Source organism: Salvelinus namaycush, chromosome 4, assembly GCF_016432855.1.
Source record: "Salvelinus namaycush isolate Seneca chromosome 4, SaNama_1.0, whole genome shotgun sequence".
Taxonomy (NCBI): Eukaryota; Metazoa; Chordata; class Actinopteri; order Salmoniformes; family Salmonidae; genus Salvelinus; species Salvelinus namaycush.
Genome location: NC_052310.1, coordinates 15,158,674 through 15,178,028, shown reverse-complemented (window position 1 = coordinate 15,178,028; position 19,355 = coordinate 15,158,674). Strand labels below are relative to the sequence as shown.

The 19,355-nt window shown below is 43.3% G+C and overlaps 1 protein-coding gene across 1 annotated transcript; it reads right to left on the bottom strand.

The window, feature by feature from the left end:
* Positions 1-3,403: 3,403 nt before the first annotated feature.
* Positions 3,404-19,155, bottom strand: LOC120045462 (eomesodermin-like). The gene is made up of 6 exons (XM_038990348.1): positions 18,608-19,155; positions 7,760-7,914; positions 6,841-6,962; positions 6,542-6,700; positions 5,025-5,086; positions 3,404-4,651 (listed from the first exon to the last, which is right to left on the bottom strand). The coding sequence occupies exons 1-6, from the start codon at positions 19,153-19,155 to the stop codon at positions 3,886-3,888; spliced, it is 1,812 nt and encodes a 603-aa protein (XP_038846276.1). The 3' UTR covers positions 3,404-3,885.
* Positions 19,156-19,355: the final 200 nt, after the last annotated feature.

Here is a 19,355-nt window from a genome sequence, read left to right as displayed (position 1 = left end):
TGACAGAGTCTGGAGACGCCGTGGAGAACGTTCTGCTGCCTGCAACATCCTCCAGCATGACCGGTTTGGCGGTGGGTCAGTCATGGTGGGGGGTGGCATTTCTTTGTGGGGCCGCACAGCCCTCCATGTGCTCGCCAGAGGTAGCCTGACTGCCATTAGGTACCGAGATGAGATCCTCAGAGCCCTTGTGAGACCATATGCTGACACATGCACATTTGTGGCCTGCTGGAGGTCATTTGCAGGGCTCTGGCAGTGCTCCTCCTTGCACAAAGGCGGAGGTAGCGGTCCTTCTGCTGGGTTGTTGCCCTCCTACGGCCTCCTCCACGTCTCCTGGTGTACTGGCCTGTCTCCTGGTAGCGCCTCCATGCTCTGGACACTACGCTGACAGACACAGCAAACCTTCTTGCCACAGCTCGCATTGATGTGCCATCCTGGATGAGCTGCACTACCTGAGCCACTTGTGTGGGTTGTAGACTCCGTCTCATGCTACCACTAGAGTGAAAGCACCGCCAGCATTCAAAAGTGACCAAAACATCAGCCAGAAAGCATAGGAACTGAGAAGTGGTCTGTGGTCACCACCTCCAGAATCACTCCTTTATTGGGGGTGTCTTGCTAATTGCCTATAATTTCCACCTTTTGTCTATTCCATTTGCACAACAGCATGTGAAAATTATTGTCAATCAGTGTTGCTTCCTAAGTGGACAGATTGATTTCACAGAAGTGTGATTGACTTGGAGTTACATTGTGTTGTTTAAGTGTTCCCTTTATTTTTTTGAGCAGTGTACATTAGAATAAAGCGAAGACAATATTTACATTTCTTAATTTAGTACAATATTTTGCATTTCTCTACTGCATTCCTGGATCATCAGTCTATTCATCCGTTACAGCCTGCTCGGACCGATTGAGTTAATGATTTATACACCTTTACGATAATTTAAGGACAGACCATTTCACAGACTGAAGGCAAGGTGCCCTATCCCGGAGACAAACAGTCCACATTAAACACAAATGAAAATGCTTCACTATCCAACTGTTGGATGGAGAATTTGACCTTTCAAGTCTACCCCATCCTTATCCTCTTTGAGCTTTTTAAGTCAAGACTGGACTACATTTCCCATTCACAACTTCATTCTAATATAAGGATGGCAAAGAATCATGGGTTATGGATTGTTTATAGAAGATTTCTATTGGCAGGAGTTTGTTTTGTTTATTGTAAGGAGATGTACACTAGGAGGCAGTCCTGAGGAGTCCACACCACATACAGACAGAATGATCTATTTCTCTCAACTCACTAGCAGTCATGTTAATGCAGGTTCAGTGCCAGACAGCGTCACATACAAAATCATGTAACGCAAGATAGAGAATAAACATTTCTGCACATTTTCCAAGCATTTGAGCAAATCAATGTTTTTCATTTGCTCTTGCAATATTGAACACCTTATAAATAAAAAGTTAATTCACATCTCATTTTAATTGCACTTAAATAACAAATTGTCCACCTCTTAACAAACAACTGTAATAATGAAGTCCTTTTTTCATTCATTTAAATTGCTTAAGGGTAAAAATAAACTTTTCAGGAAGAGACTCATGTTAGCAATATATTTCTATAGTGTCCAGCATAAGATCAACTCTACATAAGAAAACATCTATAGCTAGACTTTTTAAATTCCAGTTGATTCCCCTTTTGTAGCACATAAAGTCAGTCCAATGACCTTTACTGTGCTGTGGCATTATTGCATTATGATGGTGTCACAGCAGTCACATTATGCTAAGCTCTGTTTAGGGAAGATGTCTTTCTGTTTGCGAACATATTTCATTTGCAGAGTTCTGCAATACCACAGATCTGATTGGCTTCTCCATCCTATTGCTCTGGTTTTATGTCAGAGAATCACTGATTTCTTCCACCTTCCAATAGGAAAACCAGCTTCTCTGTTTGTTTGTAGAAAGGCAGTTTAGCCTGACACAAAATGGCAGAATTTCCCTTTGAAAGTTGGCATCTGTACAATTCATGAATTAATAATATAAAAACACCTTGAGGTTAACAAAATGAACATCCAGTATATGTAAGTAGGATAAAAATGTTATTTTTTAATTTTTTAAATATCTTACATTAAGTATATTCAATCATAGCCAGCAGGGCTGACTGTAGACACACAGCCCCAATGTCTTTTTTTTAAACTCAAAAGTTAATTTGTTTTGGTCACCTTCCAGTGTGAGTGAGTGACTGTGAGTCATGTTTTCATGGCTGGCCTGTCACTTAATAAGTGTGATTATATCTTAATTATATCATGTGTCTTCTGACTGTACTCTGTGTACGATATACCGTAATCATAAGTGCGATAAATAATGAGGTCTTGCCTTGATTACATTCCTGTCATTTCTTATGGCCTCGCAATTGGAGCACACACACCCAGCAATATGTGGTTTTAGACCACCAGTATCCCAGGATCCTCTTGAGTGAGTGGCTGCCTGTCACCCCCAGAGTCTCTGATTGGCTCAGACTGGAGACTCCCTCTCTCTATCGCTCTCTCCTCTCTCTATAGATCTTCGTCACCTTGCCAGGAAGCTGTGTCTTTGTCACGACATGATGAACCTAAAGTCTGGGGGGGTGGACACATGTTCTGTTGGGTCACACTAACTAAGCCCGGGAGTGACAATACATAGGCTACACGTACTCTGTCAGTTTGGCGCTCTCTTAGCCATATACACTAAGTGTACAAAACATTAGGAACTGCTCTTTCCATGACAGGTGAATCCAGGTGAAAGCTATGATCCCTTATTAATGTCGACTGTTAAATCCACTTCAGTTATTGGGGGGGGGGGGGGAGGGGTGTAAAAACGATATACCCTGCTGGTAATGATTTCCGGTGTGTGTTGTCTGACTGGCTCACGTTTTAATTCATCGCTTTTGTAGTTGCCTCAGATTGTCTGTGAGATATGCTGATTTCCATTGTGTTGTGAGTCTTTGGATTGGCTGCTAAGGCTGTGTTGTTCTAAATGACAGACCTGCTGTAGGCGACAGTAGCTCACAGGAAGGCTGGCCCGTCAGCCTTGATGCTGATTAGCCTTGAACCCTCGCTAAGCTCCCCTCACCTCTAACACCTGACGCTGGCCTCTGCTCTCGCCTGCGCGCTCGCCATCAGCCTGCAGTTCTTCACTGCTGTCACAAGGGGGAGTTCCAAACTCCTCAGACAGAGGATTAGACAGAAATGATTCCGTTTTGTTATTAACATACAACCAGTCGTGTCTGCGTCTCAGTACATTGGGTCATGTGACCGCGAGCATATACTGAAAGTGGAGCTGGAGAATAGTGTGTGTGTGTGTGAGAGAGAGCGTGTGTCTGTGTGTGAGCATGTGTGTGTGAAAGAGTGTGTGTCTGTGTGTGAATGTGATAGGGGTCCCTGCAGGGGTCTGTCAGCAGGTGTGCAGACGTCTTATTTTTGAATCCCCAAACGTTAAAAAGACTTAAGTCAGAGGTCTGTGTGTCTGTGTGTCTGCATGTTTCTAGGGCAGTGTCTGTGGACCCAGTCAAATCGCCTTTGCACTTTGGCCCTCGCACACATTAACAGTCATGTTCAAAGTGTTCCTGTCTGACCTTAGGAGGTCCTTGTCCTCAAACACGTAACCTAAACACAACCTTAGAGTAGCCTCCCTTTTGGGCTGTCGAGAGGTCCAGTCTGTCTGTATGTGTCAAAATGGCTGAGGTGCCATTTACCTGGCCCATCTGTGATGTTGGCGTTCTGTGGCCAATGGAGCTTCAGTCCAGCGCCATTACATGACTTCATGGGACAGGCAGAGAGACACGGCCATGTGGGAGATACCAAAGCACAAAGAGGACAGGAGGGGGACACTAGGAGAGGGTATTTACGTGGTGGGTGGGCGGCTTCAGTGGGTATAAAAGCCGTAGTAGCCGGCATCACTACCGCAGTCCTTTTCACAGACCTCCACGCTACGGGTGGGCGGCGAGTTCTCCGTGCTGGAAGCGTAGGGTGACACTCGCCGCTTCTTGCCCTCTGCCCCGCCCTCGAACAGGCCGGAGTCAGCCGAGTCCACCGATTTGACTGAGGGGGGTTCCAGCCAGGGGTCCTCTCCCCCCACCCCTGCCTCCTTGGGCTTGTCCTGCAGTGATGGTGGGGGGCGGAGCCTGGGGTGACCTGGAGAGGGAGAGGACACAGGCCTGAACCAGCCTAGACTGGGGCCGACTTTACTGGGACAGGGATGGTTGAGGTACTGAGGGGAGGGCCGGCCGGTGCTCCAGGCTGCCGAGGAGGCTCCTGAGATGGATACGCTGGCCGTGGCGAACGGGCTGTCCTCGTAGTAGCTCAGCGTGTGGTGGGCCGACGTCTGCAGGGGGAAGGGCTTGTAGAAGCTGTTGCTGGAGAAGTCACCCTCATAGGAGTTGAAGTCCAGCCGGTTGGAGGTGACACTTTGCTGGGGAGAGAGGTACCAGCGGCTGTGGGGGCTGGCTGAGGGGTCTTTGGTCTGATGGCCCATGCCTGCCATGTGCTCCCGGCTGTAGAAGCGGTTCTGGGGCAGGGGGTTCATGTACTGGTCCATCAGGTACCCCTGGGTATAGCAGGTACCTGCCAAAAGCTGCTGGCCCTCGGTGGGAGAGGGGGTGACACGGTCTGAGTCAGGTGGTGCGTACAGCCTAGGCAGGGGAACGGGGAGGAATGGGGGAGGGGGCGCAACACAAGAAGACGTGTTACTTCCTGGCAAAACATGTGTCACATCAAATGTCTCTTAACCATCTAGCAGGTATTTCACACCTCCTCATATCAACACATCTTTGTGAGATAGAAATACATTGGCCTATTAGGGTTAGCAATTGTATATTTATTAGTTGGAGATATCCAGTGTTGATATGGTAGGACTGAGTACGTGTGTGAGCACTGTGCCTCAGCGTCCGCTTGTACAGACATAGAGCTGGTTTAAAATGTCAAACGTTCTCATTCAAGACTACAGATGTTTTTGAGGGGTTTCGTTTTCTCTTTATTCATTTGGTTATTTTCTGGCATACTCACGCGTCATAATTGTCCCGGAAACCTTTAGCAAAGGGGTTATGGTCTATTTTCAGCTGGGTGATCTGTGTAAGAAATAGCAGGAGACAGGATGGGAGAGGGGGCAAGGATAGGACAGACAGATCGTTGAGGAGAGAGAGTGTGAGAGCGTAGACGCATAGGAAAAAGAGAGGGGGAGAGAGAGGGGGAGAGAGAGAGATCACTGACTGCATGAAATTACTAATGAGGGTTACACACAGTTTATTTTCTTATCGTGGGAAAGTCTTCTTGTTTGGCACTTCAGTGTGAGTACACTTCTATTCCTAATTACGTTATAAACATCTATGGCAGTGGTCACCAACCTTTTCTGAGTCTAGATCACTTTCTGAGTCAAAATGCCGAGATCTACCACTCTGAATTTTTATTAACGTGACTTAAAAAATGTAAGTCTATGCAAAATTAACCAATTAAAAACAGCACTGTAGCAGTGAGGTTTGTGCAGTAAGCTATAGGCCCAATACATTATCACCGCATACTGGCTTTGCTTGAATTGACCTGCCAATGCATTGTTGTTCGGGACATAGATCCATTGTTGTATTACTTATGAGGCACAGCTGGGTGAGCATACATTTAAATAATTTGCTTTTTATTTTACTGGGCTGATGGTGCCTGCATCTGATGGTCAGTCTCAGAGGAGGGAGAGAGCAACATCTCTCAACATCCCTCCACTCTCCCTTTCCTCCACTGACACTGACCAAAAAAGGTACAGCGTCTTCCAGCTGATGGCGAAACTCGAGTCGCACCGCATTACTTTTGCCTCATGCACAAATTCAGATTGTTACTCCTATGAACAGAGAAATATTCCTTGATATTAAAAAAAGACCCAAGCCGCTATTAATAACAACAATGCAAGCCTATAGATACACTTTTCTACTCATTCATTACTGCTGCACTGCTTGTTGTAGCGCTGAGTGGAAATAGGAAGAACGCACATTTTATGGGTGATAAAAGTGTTGAATACAAAGTGTTGACAGTGCTGAGTAAGAACTTAAACATGAACTCACTCATATAAACTGCAGCTCTTTGCTGTATTCGTTGACAGTCTCTCTCTAGTCATGGTTTTAAACGTTTTGAAATCTCACAGTATCAATTTTGCCGTAGCTTTCTTTTATGCCTGCTACGTTACTGCAGACTCGGTCATCTGAGCAATCTGATTGGCCAGCGGTGGCATAGTGCACTTGATTTCCTCTCCAGGCCCACCGGGAAGGCAGAGTTTGTACCTTCAGACACATGAAATGGCAACAGTTTGCCAGCCCGGCGCGCAGGGCAGCTGAATTGGCTGCACCTACCACCAACAACCCGAGAATAAAAAAAAAGGCTTTATCGTTGTTGTTTTTTACAGAAATGTTTGGCGATCGACTAGAAATGCCTTGGAGATCGACAAGTCGATCGCGATCGACCAGTTGGTGACCCCTGGTCTATGGTATGCTAAGGAAAAGGGCTAGTCAAACGAGCTGTTGAGGTCAGGCGAGGTGACTCACGTCTGCGTTCTGATAGGCTGTGACGGCGATGAATTGGGTCTCTGGGAAGACGAAGGTCTGGGCCTTGGCGGTGAGGAAGAGGTCCTCAGAACCATCCTGCTTCACTTCGACGATGTGCAGCCGTGGCTGGTACTTATGAAGTGACTGCAGAACGATCATCTAAGAGGGAACAGCACCGGAGAGTTAGTCCTAGAAGGGCATTAACGACCGTGAAAAAAACGATGAAAAGTACCACCAATGGAAAATCTCATTTGGATTTTAGGACATCTTTAAATGAGTTTCTGAGGCATATCTGTTACCTGCCCCACGTTGTTGGCACTGCCCTTGTTGTTGGTGAGCTTGAGCTTGCCAAACGACACCTCCTGCCTCATCCAGTGAGCCCCTGTGTTGGGAGAGTCTGGGTGCATATACATCCTGTTCCCTATGGGGTAGAGTTAGCAACAACGTTAATGAAGCTTTAGTGAAGCCCTTTACAAGTCTACATAGGCCTACATTAATGCTTCACAAATCGTTTACAAGCAAATGCCATGCTAAACAATCACAGCTCCAGTTAACATTAGCAAAACGACCTACTAACCTGTTACTAAAGAATCATAGCTACCACAACAATGTTACCACGGCTACCACTACGCTGTAATTAGTCAGGAGCCACACAGCCACAATACATGTTAGTGTATGACACAGGTTGACCTATTTCAATGACTGCAGTGCTGTACGGCGGGTTGAAATTGTCATCGTTCACAAAACAATGTAGCTGCTTTAGGTTGAGTCTCTTGGTGATTTCACTCATACTGGGTAAATTGAAACGAATGGAGTAGAGTGAGAGGGATGATTAGCCACTGAGGAAAAGACTGAATCCATGTTCCATTCAATCAATAAGCATGGTTATAAATGCTAAGGACACGTTGATGCTCTAACTCTCAATGCTACTCTGGAGGGATCCTCCTTTGGATTCATTCATTGTACCATTGTATGTCATTGATTGGAGCAGTATGGATGACAGAGAGTGTGGTGTGGCAATATATATTTAATATATTTTAACATTTAAGTCATTTAGCAGATGCTCTTATCCAAAGCGACTTACAATAGCAATTAGGGTTAAGTGCCTTGCTCAATGGCAGATTTTTCACATAGTCTGTTCAGGGATTTGAACCAGCGACCTTTCGGGTTACTGGTCCAACGTTGGCCCAAACGTTCTTAACCGCTAGGTAATCATACCTGGCATGTTACCCTCTGCTTTGCCACACTGGACCCACTTGCCTCCCTGGTACCTCCAGTGGTGCTGGTCGGATAGGACCACGTCCACATACACATTGTAGTGGGCTGACGGGTCCAGAACGCTGATGTTGAAACTCAGGAAGGGGAACATCCTCCTAGAGTAGAAGAGAGGAGAAAAATGTCATCATAAGATGAGAGAAGAGGTAGATACAGTTGGTTAAAATACACTGAAACTGTAGTGTTTTCTTCTAGAGCCAGATTGAATTTAAGTAAGACAAAAAGGATGCGGTATTGCTCTTTATAAAAGCCGTATTATGAGTGGTGTTATTGCTTTACTACCATTATTCCAATGTGGATATATACACACAATTGAAGTAAAAATATATGAATGCAATTAACATTTCCTGACTTGACAGCTTTACAACACTACCATCACAATGTCAAAATCTACTTTTAGCTACACATTGTACTGCAATCAGAAGCAATCACAAGGCATCTTTGTCCGAAACAACAGCGAGCAAGATAAAGAGGGGACTTCTGGGTGTACATTTTCGAAGGTGTAGTGTGTGTTTCTTTTGTGTGCAGTTAGAGGGCTGAGGGGCAGAGTGGGGGGGGGTGGGGGGGATATGAGTGTAGTGGAGGTTAATATTTAAAATGACTGTTAATAAGAGATGGACCAAAAAGTAGCGTCTGATTGCTGGAGCTTTACATTGGTGAACAGATTTTGAGCACCGGGGCCGTGGAGGTAACGGGGAGGTCAGGCTGTCCCCAAGTAGGGGAATGCTGGCTAAAGTTCGGCCAAACACAGGAAAAGCACACACACACATACATATTGTACAGTACACACACACACACACACACACACACACACACACACACACACACACACACACACACACACACACACACACACACACACACACACACACACACACACAGTGAGCACACGCGCGCATGTACAGGAGCACGTACACAACACAACTACAGGATTGCTTTCTGCTGGAGTGGATTCTCCCGAATACATTATATAACCCCTTGCCCTCAGGCGCCCTGGCATATACAGTGGGGCAAAAAAGTATTTAGTCAGCCACCAATTGTGCAAGTTCTCCCACTTAAAAAGATGAGAGAGGCCTGTAATTTTCATCATAGGTACACTTCAACTATGACAGACAAAATGAGAAAAGAAAATCCAGAAAATCACATTGTAGGATTTTTTTATGAATTTATTTGCAAATTATGGTGGAAAATAAGTATTTGGTCAATAACAAAAGTTTATCTCAATACTTTGTTATATACCCTTTGTTGGCAATGACAGAGGTCAAACGTTTTCTGTAAGTCTTCACAAGGTTTTCACACACTGTTGCTGGTATTTTGGCCCATTCCTCCATGCAGATCTCCTCTAGAGCAGTGATGTTTTGGGGCTGTTGCTGGGCAACACGGACTTTCAACTCCCTCCAAAGATTTTCTATGGGGTTGAGATCTGGAGACTGGCTAGGCCACTCCAGGACCTTGAAATGCTTCTTACAAAGCCACTCCTTCGTTGCCCGGGCGGTGTGTTTGGGATCATTGTCATGCTGAAAGACCCAGCCACGTTTCATCTTCAATGCCCTTGCTGATGGAAGGAGGTTTTCACTCAAAATCTCACGATACATGGCCCCATTCATTCTTTCCTTTACACGGATCAGTCGTCCTGGTCCCTTTGCAGAAAAACAGCCCCAAAGCATGATGCTTCCACCCCCATGCTTCACAGTAGGTATGGTGTTCTTTGGATGCAACTCAGCATTCTTTGTCCTCCAAACACGACGAGTTGAGTTTTTACCAAAAAGTTATATTTTGGTTTCATCTGACCATATGACATTCTCCCAATCTTCTTCTGGATCATCCAAATGCTCTCTAGCAAACTTCAGACGGGCCTGGACATGTACTGGCTTAAGCAGGGGGACACATCTGGCACTGCAGGATTTGAGTCCCTGGCGACGTAGTGTGTTACTGATGGTAGGCTTTGTTACTTTGGTCCCAACTCTCTGCAGGTCATTCACTAGGTCCCGCCGTGTGGTTCTGGGATTTTTGCTCACCGTTCTTGTGATCATTTTGACCCCACGGGGTGAGATCTTGCGTGGAGCCCCAGATCGAGGGAGATTATCAGTGGTCTTGTATGTCTTCCATTTCCTAATAATTGCTCCCACAGTTGATTTCTTCAAACCAAGCTGCTTACCTATTGCAGATTCAGTCTTCCCAGCCTGGTGCAGGTCTACAATTTTGTTTCTGGTGTCCTTTGACAGCTCTTTGGTCTTGGCCATAGTGGAGTTTGGAGTGTGACTGTTTGAGGTTGTGGACAGGTGTCTTTTATACTGATAACAAGTTCAAACAGGTGCCATTAATACAGGTAACGAGTGGAGGACAGAGGAGCCTCTTAAAGAAGAAGTTACAGGTCTGTGAGAGCCAGAAATCTTGCTTGTTTGTAGGTGACCAAATACTTATTTTCCACCATAATTTGCAAATAAATTCATAAAAAATCCTACAATGTGATTTTCTGGATTTTTTTTCTCATTTTGTCTGTCATAGTTGAAGTGTACCTATGATGAAAATTACAGGCCTCTCTCATCTTTTTAAGTGGGAGAACTTGCACAATTGGTGGCTGACTAAATACTTTTTTGCCCCACTGTATATACTATATATACACATATCAGTTTACACTAGGCTGTATATGCCTTCATTATGATACTGCAGGTTGCTGCTGTTTGTGGGGCTAAATCATCGTGGCACGCTTGACATTTGGTCCGTTGTTTTTACACTCCGTAGTACCTGAGGCTGCAACGCTGCCAATACAATACATTCGTTGAGATAGTGTGCTTCAGTGACGGATAGATTATTGATCAGATAAGGCTTTGCCCATTCATTTGCGGTCGTTCTAAGTTCTAGAAGCTGTGCTAAAAAAACACTTCCTTTACAGATACTCTCATCGCCACCAACCAGCCAACTCAGGAAATGACTATTATTATCCATTGCAGTCCATTTGGAGACAGGTTTTGAAAAGTAGCATGAGCTAGAAACACCATAGCGCAATGCAACCTGACAAGTGTTAGCTCGGTGTGTCAATGTGTTTGTACGGTGTCCCTATCCAAATAAAATAAACTATGGCGAGAATAATAATGCAATTTCGCGACAAAATGAATAATTAATAATGCAGGCGCTTACTTTTCAGAGGGTTAAATGTTGGTCTCTTTAAACCATGGTGAAGTATTTAATCGTACAATTACTATAGCAGAGATTGAGGGAGAGAGATACTCTGCCTCTTACATTGACAGTCCTGTCTGCCTCGGTATGATAGAAGGGGCATTACCTTTTCCACTTGGTGTGAGCCTATAAACTCAGCTAATTTAAATTCAGTCTACTCGACCCTCAAGCTGTTTCAGCATTAAGCAGTGTAAAACAAGTGAGGTGTATAAAGAGATATTTGTTTTTGAGGGAAACTGTGTGTGTGTGTGTGTGTATGTGTGTGGACAGAGGGCATTCACTCTGGAGGGTAACTCCTACAACATTGGGGGGGGGGGGGGGGGGGGGGGGTGTATGTATGTGCGTGTGTATATGTGTGTATCTCACAGATCTCAGTGCCACAGTCATTTAGTCAAGTCAACCTGTACTCTGCTGATACAAAACAGAGTTTCCTCTTCAATGACCACGTTTCCATCCACAGTTTTTATGCGAGTAAAGTCCTACCGTACACAAATAAATCACGACAGCTCTGATAAAAAATGTTTAAAAGCAAAGAGATCATTTTTAGGTTCGACGTGGTTATTCGAGAAATGGCGGTGGACGCCTTTATACGCCTTTATGAGCAAATATTGATATAACAACCATCAAATCGAAGTTTACTTGGAGTCACGTGATGATATGTTGTGTGGTCCTCCCACTACGACTCGGGAAACAATGCAGTTTACTAGGCATCAGATGAAATAAATGATGATTAACTTCACACAGGGTGGTGAAAGTGCACAGTGATCTTGATGCTCCTTTCCAATAAATATCGAGGGTCTGATTCTGGTGAAATGATGATCGATGCTTGACTGGCATTTGACAAATAAAAATATTCTCGCTCTTATCCATAACAATCTCATCATGTAGACTAGACTACCCGCACAGCATACCCGCACTGTACCTGCGAGCTGTTAGTAGGCATATTTGCTATTTAACGCAACAGTTTGTGTAGAGTTGAAAATGCAATCGAAACACATTGAACATTAGATTTTTATTCGGTACATGAAAACTTAAGCGAAAATGTACATTTTGTGTACACTACGTCATCACGTACTGATTTTCATCTGTAACAAGTCAGTTTGGTGGAAACCACTGGTGGGAAAATGAGCATATTTTATTTATGCGGATTTGAGAATATTCACATGAAAATCTGCCGCCAATTGGATGAAAACCTAGCAATTGTTATAGAATATGTTTTGTTTGTGTTTGTTCTGCATGCTTCTGTGACAAGATGGAAGCGGCTGTCATATAATGTATCTGTAGGAAATAATGGGCTAACTGATTTCATTGACAAAACTCACGAGACCTTACACACATCATATACCCTTTGTACAAAATCTAATTAGGTGATGCTATATTTTCCTTCCACAGTAAACCCCTACACTGTTGGATAGCAGTCTGGCTATGTGCATCATGGGCAGCCCAGTGCAACAATCAATCACAATTCTTGGGGAAATCCAAGTATTGTGGCAGCTCCTTAGCTGCTAACAAATAACAGGTGATAGGTTTCTCCATCCATGTCTGTGTTTAAAGGTCCAGTGCAGTCAAAATTCTGTTTTTTCCTGTGTTTTGTATTATATTTTACAACAGCTGATGAAACTAACATTGTAAAAGTGTCAACATGTTTTATCAGTATTATTTCCTGATAGTTGCTGGTTGAAAATACAATCTATACAGGTCCTTCTAATCAGCAGATTCGCATGGGCGGGAGTTTCGGCTTTCGGGTCAATTGATTTATAGAGAGAGTTGCAAACCTCTCTGCCAATGACAGCTAATTTTCAGTTTTCCCCTCCCCACTCAGACCACTCTCAGACAGTCCTAGCTAAATTCATACTTTAGAAATAGTTGCTTTCTTAATGGAAATCTATTACAGTAAGGCACTTAATTGTTACCCAGAAATGATTTGATATTGAAAAAAAACCAGCTGCATTGGGCATTTAATATAAGTGAAAACAGAAACTGGCGGCAGGCTGTTTGAGTCATGAGTAGAACCCCACTACTTCTGCGCCATGAGATGAACAGAAAACAACAACACTGAAAGTTGACATCTCCCTTCACTTATATTATCAGACTTATTTAAACTGAGGCCTTTTATCAGAAATCAGAACTTGTCGAGGGGAAACCAACGATGGAGCCACAGACATGTGGAGGAGGTTCAGGGGTTTTCGTTATTGAGAGTGCAGGCTGAGGTCTGGAAACTTCTCTGGCAGAGGCTGAATGGCAGAGAGGCTGACTGAGATGGCACAACGACAGAATGGTCTAGCCATGCCATGATTCGATGTCCAGTGACTCCTACACTAGTGTCTAGGACTGTAGGCGAAACCTGTCTGGTATGACAGGGCCTGTGGTGGCAAAGGCAGTGTCCATTCTGAGTAAATCCTTGTATTTACGTCATATCTAGTCATAGCTGTACCTGTAGTAATTGCCAGACTGCCGCTCATTTAAAATGTGGGTGAAGTTAAAAAATAAAATGTCAATGACAAAAATGGGATTGTCGTTGAAATGAGGTAGAGAGAAAGAGAGAGCACACAGTCAAGGAAAAACGGGGTAGAGGGAAAGAGAGAGAAAGAAGGAGAGAGAAAAAGGAGGGGTTGTCCTGGGGATGTGAAGCAGAAGCTGGAGAGGGACTGGATATTCACCGGGGAGAAGACTGAGATGCTTGAGCGCACCCACTGATTCAACAGGACAGGGGTTCAGGTCCAGTTTGTGTCACCACACAAGTACACTTGATCAACTATGATGAAAACATGCCAGTCTACAGCTGCTGCTGGACACAAGCAGAGTTTCACACTATTTATAGGCATCTATTCTCTGTCCACTGTATCAATGTGCAGTATAGATAACCTCTCTGTGCATAGAAAACAGTACAGGTGCAACGATTGCAGCTCAGGAATATGTAGTCAGATGATGTTATTTGATACACATCGAAGATATGATTGATGATACAGTATACTGTTTGCATTGGATGAATCAGTCAAGCAGTAGACTTCAGATATTGGCTGCACAGTAATTCAAATAAACGGAATGTATACAAACATATTATTGCCGAAAGCATGAACCTCAAATCAAACCCACTGGTCAAAAACTGGTTGAATCAACGTTGGTGCCACGTCATTTCAACCGTAAATATCCATGTGATGATGTTGAATCAACGTGGAAAACTAATTGGATTTGCAAAAAGTCATCAACATAAGGGCATTTCGTCTTTTTTTCACTTTGAACCTAAATCCAATGACATGGTGATTTGTTTGGTTGATTTCACGTTGAATTCACATTAGTTGACAACTCAACCAAATGTAAATCAAAACGAAATGTTGAACTGACGTGTGTGCCTAGAGGGACGGTTTCTATGAGTGGACGCCACCATACTGTACATGCTCCATATTCTCCACATCCGTGAAGAACCTAAACATCAGAGCATACAGGAAGTACTTGGGTTAGTTCTTTCTGAAGAGTCTGCATTAGAGGTTTCTGCAAGACATTGCATCCTCTATGTATGCACTCACCAACAGCTGTACAGGATGTGACAAGTCATTTAAAAAGCCTAAGACACCAAAACCTTGAAATAGTCCTACTTCTGCTTCACTAGAGAGAGAGCGAGAGGGGAGGGAGAGAGAGAGAGAGAGGAGAGGGGGGGGGCATTTATCCTTTGCCAAGATAATCCATCCATATCAAGAAGCTGATTAAACAGCATGATCATTACACAGATGCACTTTGTGCTGGGGACAATAAAATACCAATCTAAAATGTGCAGCTTGTCACACAATGCCACAAAACACAACTTTTTTGAGGGAGAGTGCAATTGGCATGCTGACTGCAGAAATGTCCAACAGAGCTGTTGCCAGAGAATGTAATGCTAATTTCTCTACCAAGAGCCGCCTCCAATGTCATTTTAGAGAATTTGGCAGTACGGGGTGCTGAGGAGTATTTGTAATAAAGCCCTTTTGTCCGGAAAACGAATTCTGATTGGCTGGGCCTGGCTCCTAAGGGGTGGGCCTACCCATGGCGGCGCCCCTGCCCAGTCATGTGAAATCCATAGATAAGGGCCTAATGAATTTATTTAAATTGACTGATTTCCTTCTATGAACTGTAACTCAGTAAAATCTTTGAAATTGTTGCATGTTGCATTTATACTTTTGTTAAGTAGATGCATTACCCAGACACAGACTAGGTTGCACTTGATGTTTACAACCACTAATTGCTATCTCTACAAACGCTAATGTGCATTTTTATTCAATGCCAGTTTTCAGGAACACCTCTTGACAGCTACAGTAAATAAAACAGCCATCGGACACTTTCCGCTACAGTTTCAAAAGCCAGCATACTACTACTCCATGTACTGGAGCTGTAAAAATGATAATACAAACAATGGATTTATATAGTACTTTTATAGGACCAAAGATGCTTAAAACCAATCAACAAACAAACAAACTCTACTTCATCCTTCACCCTCATACTCTACTTCAGACATGTTCACTATTAGTTTCTAGATAGTTTATACATGGGTAATAAACAGTTATAACACAATGGTTTAATTCAATTGTGATTGATTGATCCTAAATATATCTATTTTTTAATGTTGAAATGTTTTTTGTAACATATTAAGCGAGAAATATATCCTTGATGTGATTCTCACAACATTAAGATTCAATGAACCAGAAACAAACTCTGAGCAGGTTACCATGATTCCTGTGTCTCAAGTTAGCTCAAAACTCTTCCTCTGAAAGAGGCTGTCTACACCGTAAGAACGCACTCAATCATATCTCCTTCTAAGAACACATCATGCTAAAGACCAATAAACAGTTAGAAACAGAATCGAATTAGAGAACATTAAAGATTTAAACAATATCAAAATCCAGAAGGCACACAACAACATAATTGTTGTCTTATTTTACAAGATGTCTTCTCTTACAAGAGATGTTTCTGAAACATTAACAATGGCTGAACGCAGTTGTCGCTAAAAAATGTATGTCCTGGTCAAATTCTAATCATGTAGAACCATCATCTAACATCGTCTCCTTAGTTATGTTGCTATCAGCAATCTTAGTGCACGGCAGACCACTATCAAAATATACAAACCTCTCATCAACAGATAAGGTTTCATTGAGGTTACTATTGCCACTGACATGAGTCAAACAGAGATTCAGTGGTGGAGGAGATGGATGGGCCAAGCCAATGTTAAACGAATTGGTCTTGTCTTAGAGGAAAACTTGAAAAGAACAGGAGAACTAGGGCCCCTGGCACAGGCATAGGGATTGCTGCACATTTCAAAGGCCAGACTTGTTCTTCTGAGGGAATGGGATCCTCACTTGCTGTACTCTTACTGTATCCGAGAAGAGGTGAGGGTGAAGAAGGAAGAAAAAAAAAACTTGCCTTCCAACCTGAACATCAAAGGTGCCTTGCACCACTGTTCTGTGTATGGCCATCTGAAGCCTGGCTGGTGCTCGGTCCGCAATTCACCCCCCCACCTCTCTCTCTCTCTCTCTCTCTCTCTCTCTCTCTCTCTCTCTCTCTCTCTCTCTCTCTCTCTCTCTCTCTCTCTCTCTCTCTCTCTCTCTCTCTCTCTCTCTCTCTCTCTCTCTCTCTCGGCTTTATGTGTGTATGTGTGTGTGTGTGTGTGAATGGGGGGGGGGCATTATGTGTATTTTAAGAGATGTATTAATTACTTTAATTACATGAGCTGGGATGACCATGACCAGACTGTCATTTTCCACAGGGTTATCTGCCAGAAGATGTTATGTCAAAAACTGACACACACACACACACACGCACACACACACACACACACACACACACACACACACACACACACACACACACACACACACACACACACACACACACACACACACACACACACACACACACACACAGCCTACCCCACAAATAATTCATTTGGCCCTAAATAAATTTTTGATACATGGCCATACATTTCCAAAGTCCCAGAGGATAGTGCAAGAATATGGAAAGGATTAAAATGCACCTGTGTCCAGGATTTCTTATAGTCACAAACAAGACCTTCACACAAAAATGTACAAATGCATACATGAGATCTGTCTGTGTACAGCAGCTATAGTCCTAATGCCAGTTCTATGGACAGAATTGGCTTATACTTGAAGAACTCTCTTCAGCAGAACTTTCTCAGTGACAGGAGAATACTAAGTAACGGACAGACTAGAAAGCAGTGCAATTTGTGACTCTCATTGATGTTAATATCATTTTTAAGAGAGAGGGAGAGATGACATAGTGTATGTAGCCTACAAAGGGTGAACATAAGTAACTGGACACATTCTCGGTATACAAAATGTGAATATGAAAAGTAGCCTATGAAAATACTGTACATACTATTAAAATAGTAGACTTTTCATTGATCAATACTGTTTTGTGCACGCTGTTGTGATTGATGTACATATATTTTAGAATAATCACATTTTTCTGATAAATACAGGTAGCCTAATAACATATTTATGACACAATTGTTTGTATCTTTAAAAAAAATCATCTAAATTATGTATTTACATAATTTTAAAAGCTCCATGTTGGTAGTAAATACAATGTTAACTGGAAGGACAAACATGTAATTAATTTAAAATACCAATGTCCTATTATATGACAGCGCACTTGGTCTTTTGACAGATCAGAATCACGAGAAACTGATGGCCTGAAACCTTATGTCAGATGGATGTGTCGCATATTAGTAAATTAATCATCATCGACATGACTGGATCTTAATGCTCCGTGACCTATGCGACAGCGCCTCCAGCAATTTCTTCCCCTGTGTTCGTTGCTGGGTGGGTTGGGAGCCAGTGGCTTATGCCACCGTCGTGATACCCTCTGCATGCACTTCAGGGGGTCAAGCTGAAGTGTCATAATGTTTTCCAGCAAAAATATTTCTCTGATATAGTGGTTAGTATTTATGCTCGTCATCATCGTTGGACGCATGAGAACTTGGATTGCTTGGCCTATTATTTTCATGATTAGTTACACAAGTTAAATCAATTACGATATAACGGTAAAATAAAATGTAAATACGCAAAGGAAAACTAGAAAAATATGATGTGAGGAGCTCTTAATGCTGGAGTTAGTTTATTTGAAGTTTAGCCTAAATATCATGCAGTTTTCATCTTGGGGAAATTGCTCTATAGATTTTCCAGCGAGTTTAACATTCAAATGTTTAACGCTCATTTCATATCTAATACATATTTTTGGTGCACTTTGTTAGTCTGTGTAGCGTGTCGATACCCTCATGCCCTGTCTGGATTAATTCGTATTGGCCTAATTCATATGCGCGTGACAGACTCGGCTTTGGCAGTTTGGCACAAATTGAAACGTCATAATAAGGCCATCATTAGCAAATACCTTGTTTAGGAATGACTTCGAGGAAAACAAGAGCAAGGCAGTAAAGGAACTTTCCCCTCATCAATGATTTGCCCAGGAGCGCTCATACCTGTCCTTGGCACCTGTCAACAACTTTCAGCGCGCGCCTACATACCTATGGTACAAATCGTGCTACTTTGTCATTTTGTGGCTACATAAGATGTAGGCTTATAAATAGACAATAAGTTTCCCTCTGGCGGAATTTCTACTCACCGCCCCTGTTTCGTTATGATCATTTCGGTTTGGTATTTGTGGAACTTCGCCCACAGAGGATAGTTGTTGAGGAGAGCCTGCGTCTTCCCGCACACCTGTAGCCCAGGTAATGGGTAGAGTGGCGTGCGATAGTACCCATGTTGAACGGGTGCGGGATAACTCTCCGCAGAGGCAGGGTAAAGTTCTTTACTAGTTGTCGAGAAACCTTCGCTTCCCGTTGGTAAATAAGTCTGTCCCGTTCCGTTTCTAGTCGGCGACCTGACACTGCTGAAATGGCAGCTATTGTGGGGAGTTGGTGAGTAAAACCTCCCGGGTTGCGCTCCGAATCCGGCCACAGTTTGGTCTGCGTGGTACGGCAGTGCCGATCCGTCCTGTCCGTTTTGAATTGAGTCTTGGTAATATAATCTGGTGTCCTGAATTCCCATTTTAAAATCCACGGAATTCTTGCTGCGTTGAAGGTGATTGTTGATATCGGTGTCTTTTCCGAAAGTTTGCGTATCAGTCCCATTCAACATACTGAGGTAAAGATTGCCACCTATGCCGCCCATTTGCAGCCCCAGTCTCAGTGTATGTGCAATGTCATAGGTTCACCGTGCCCCTCTGTTTCACGTCCAGTGAAATGAAAGCGCGTTTACGGATTTTGAGATAAATGCACAAACTGAAACATTTCGTCCACCTACCGATGTTTTTTGACTAAAGTTCCTATACCAATAAATCTATCGACTTCTGGAAAACGGACCCTACATTT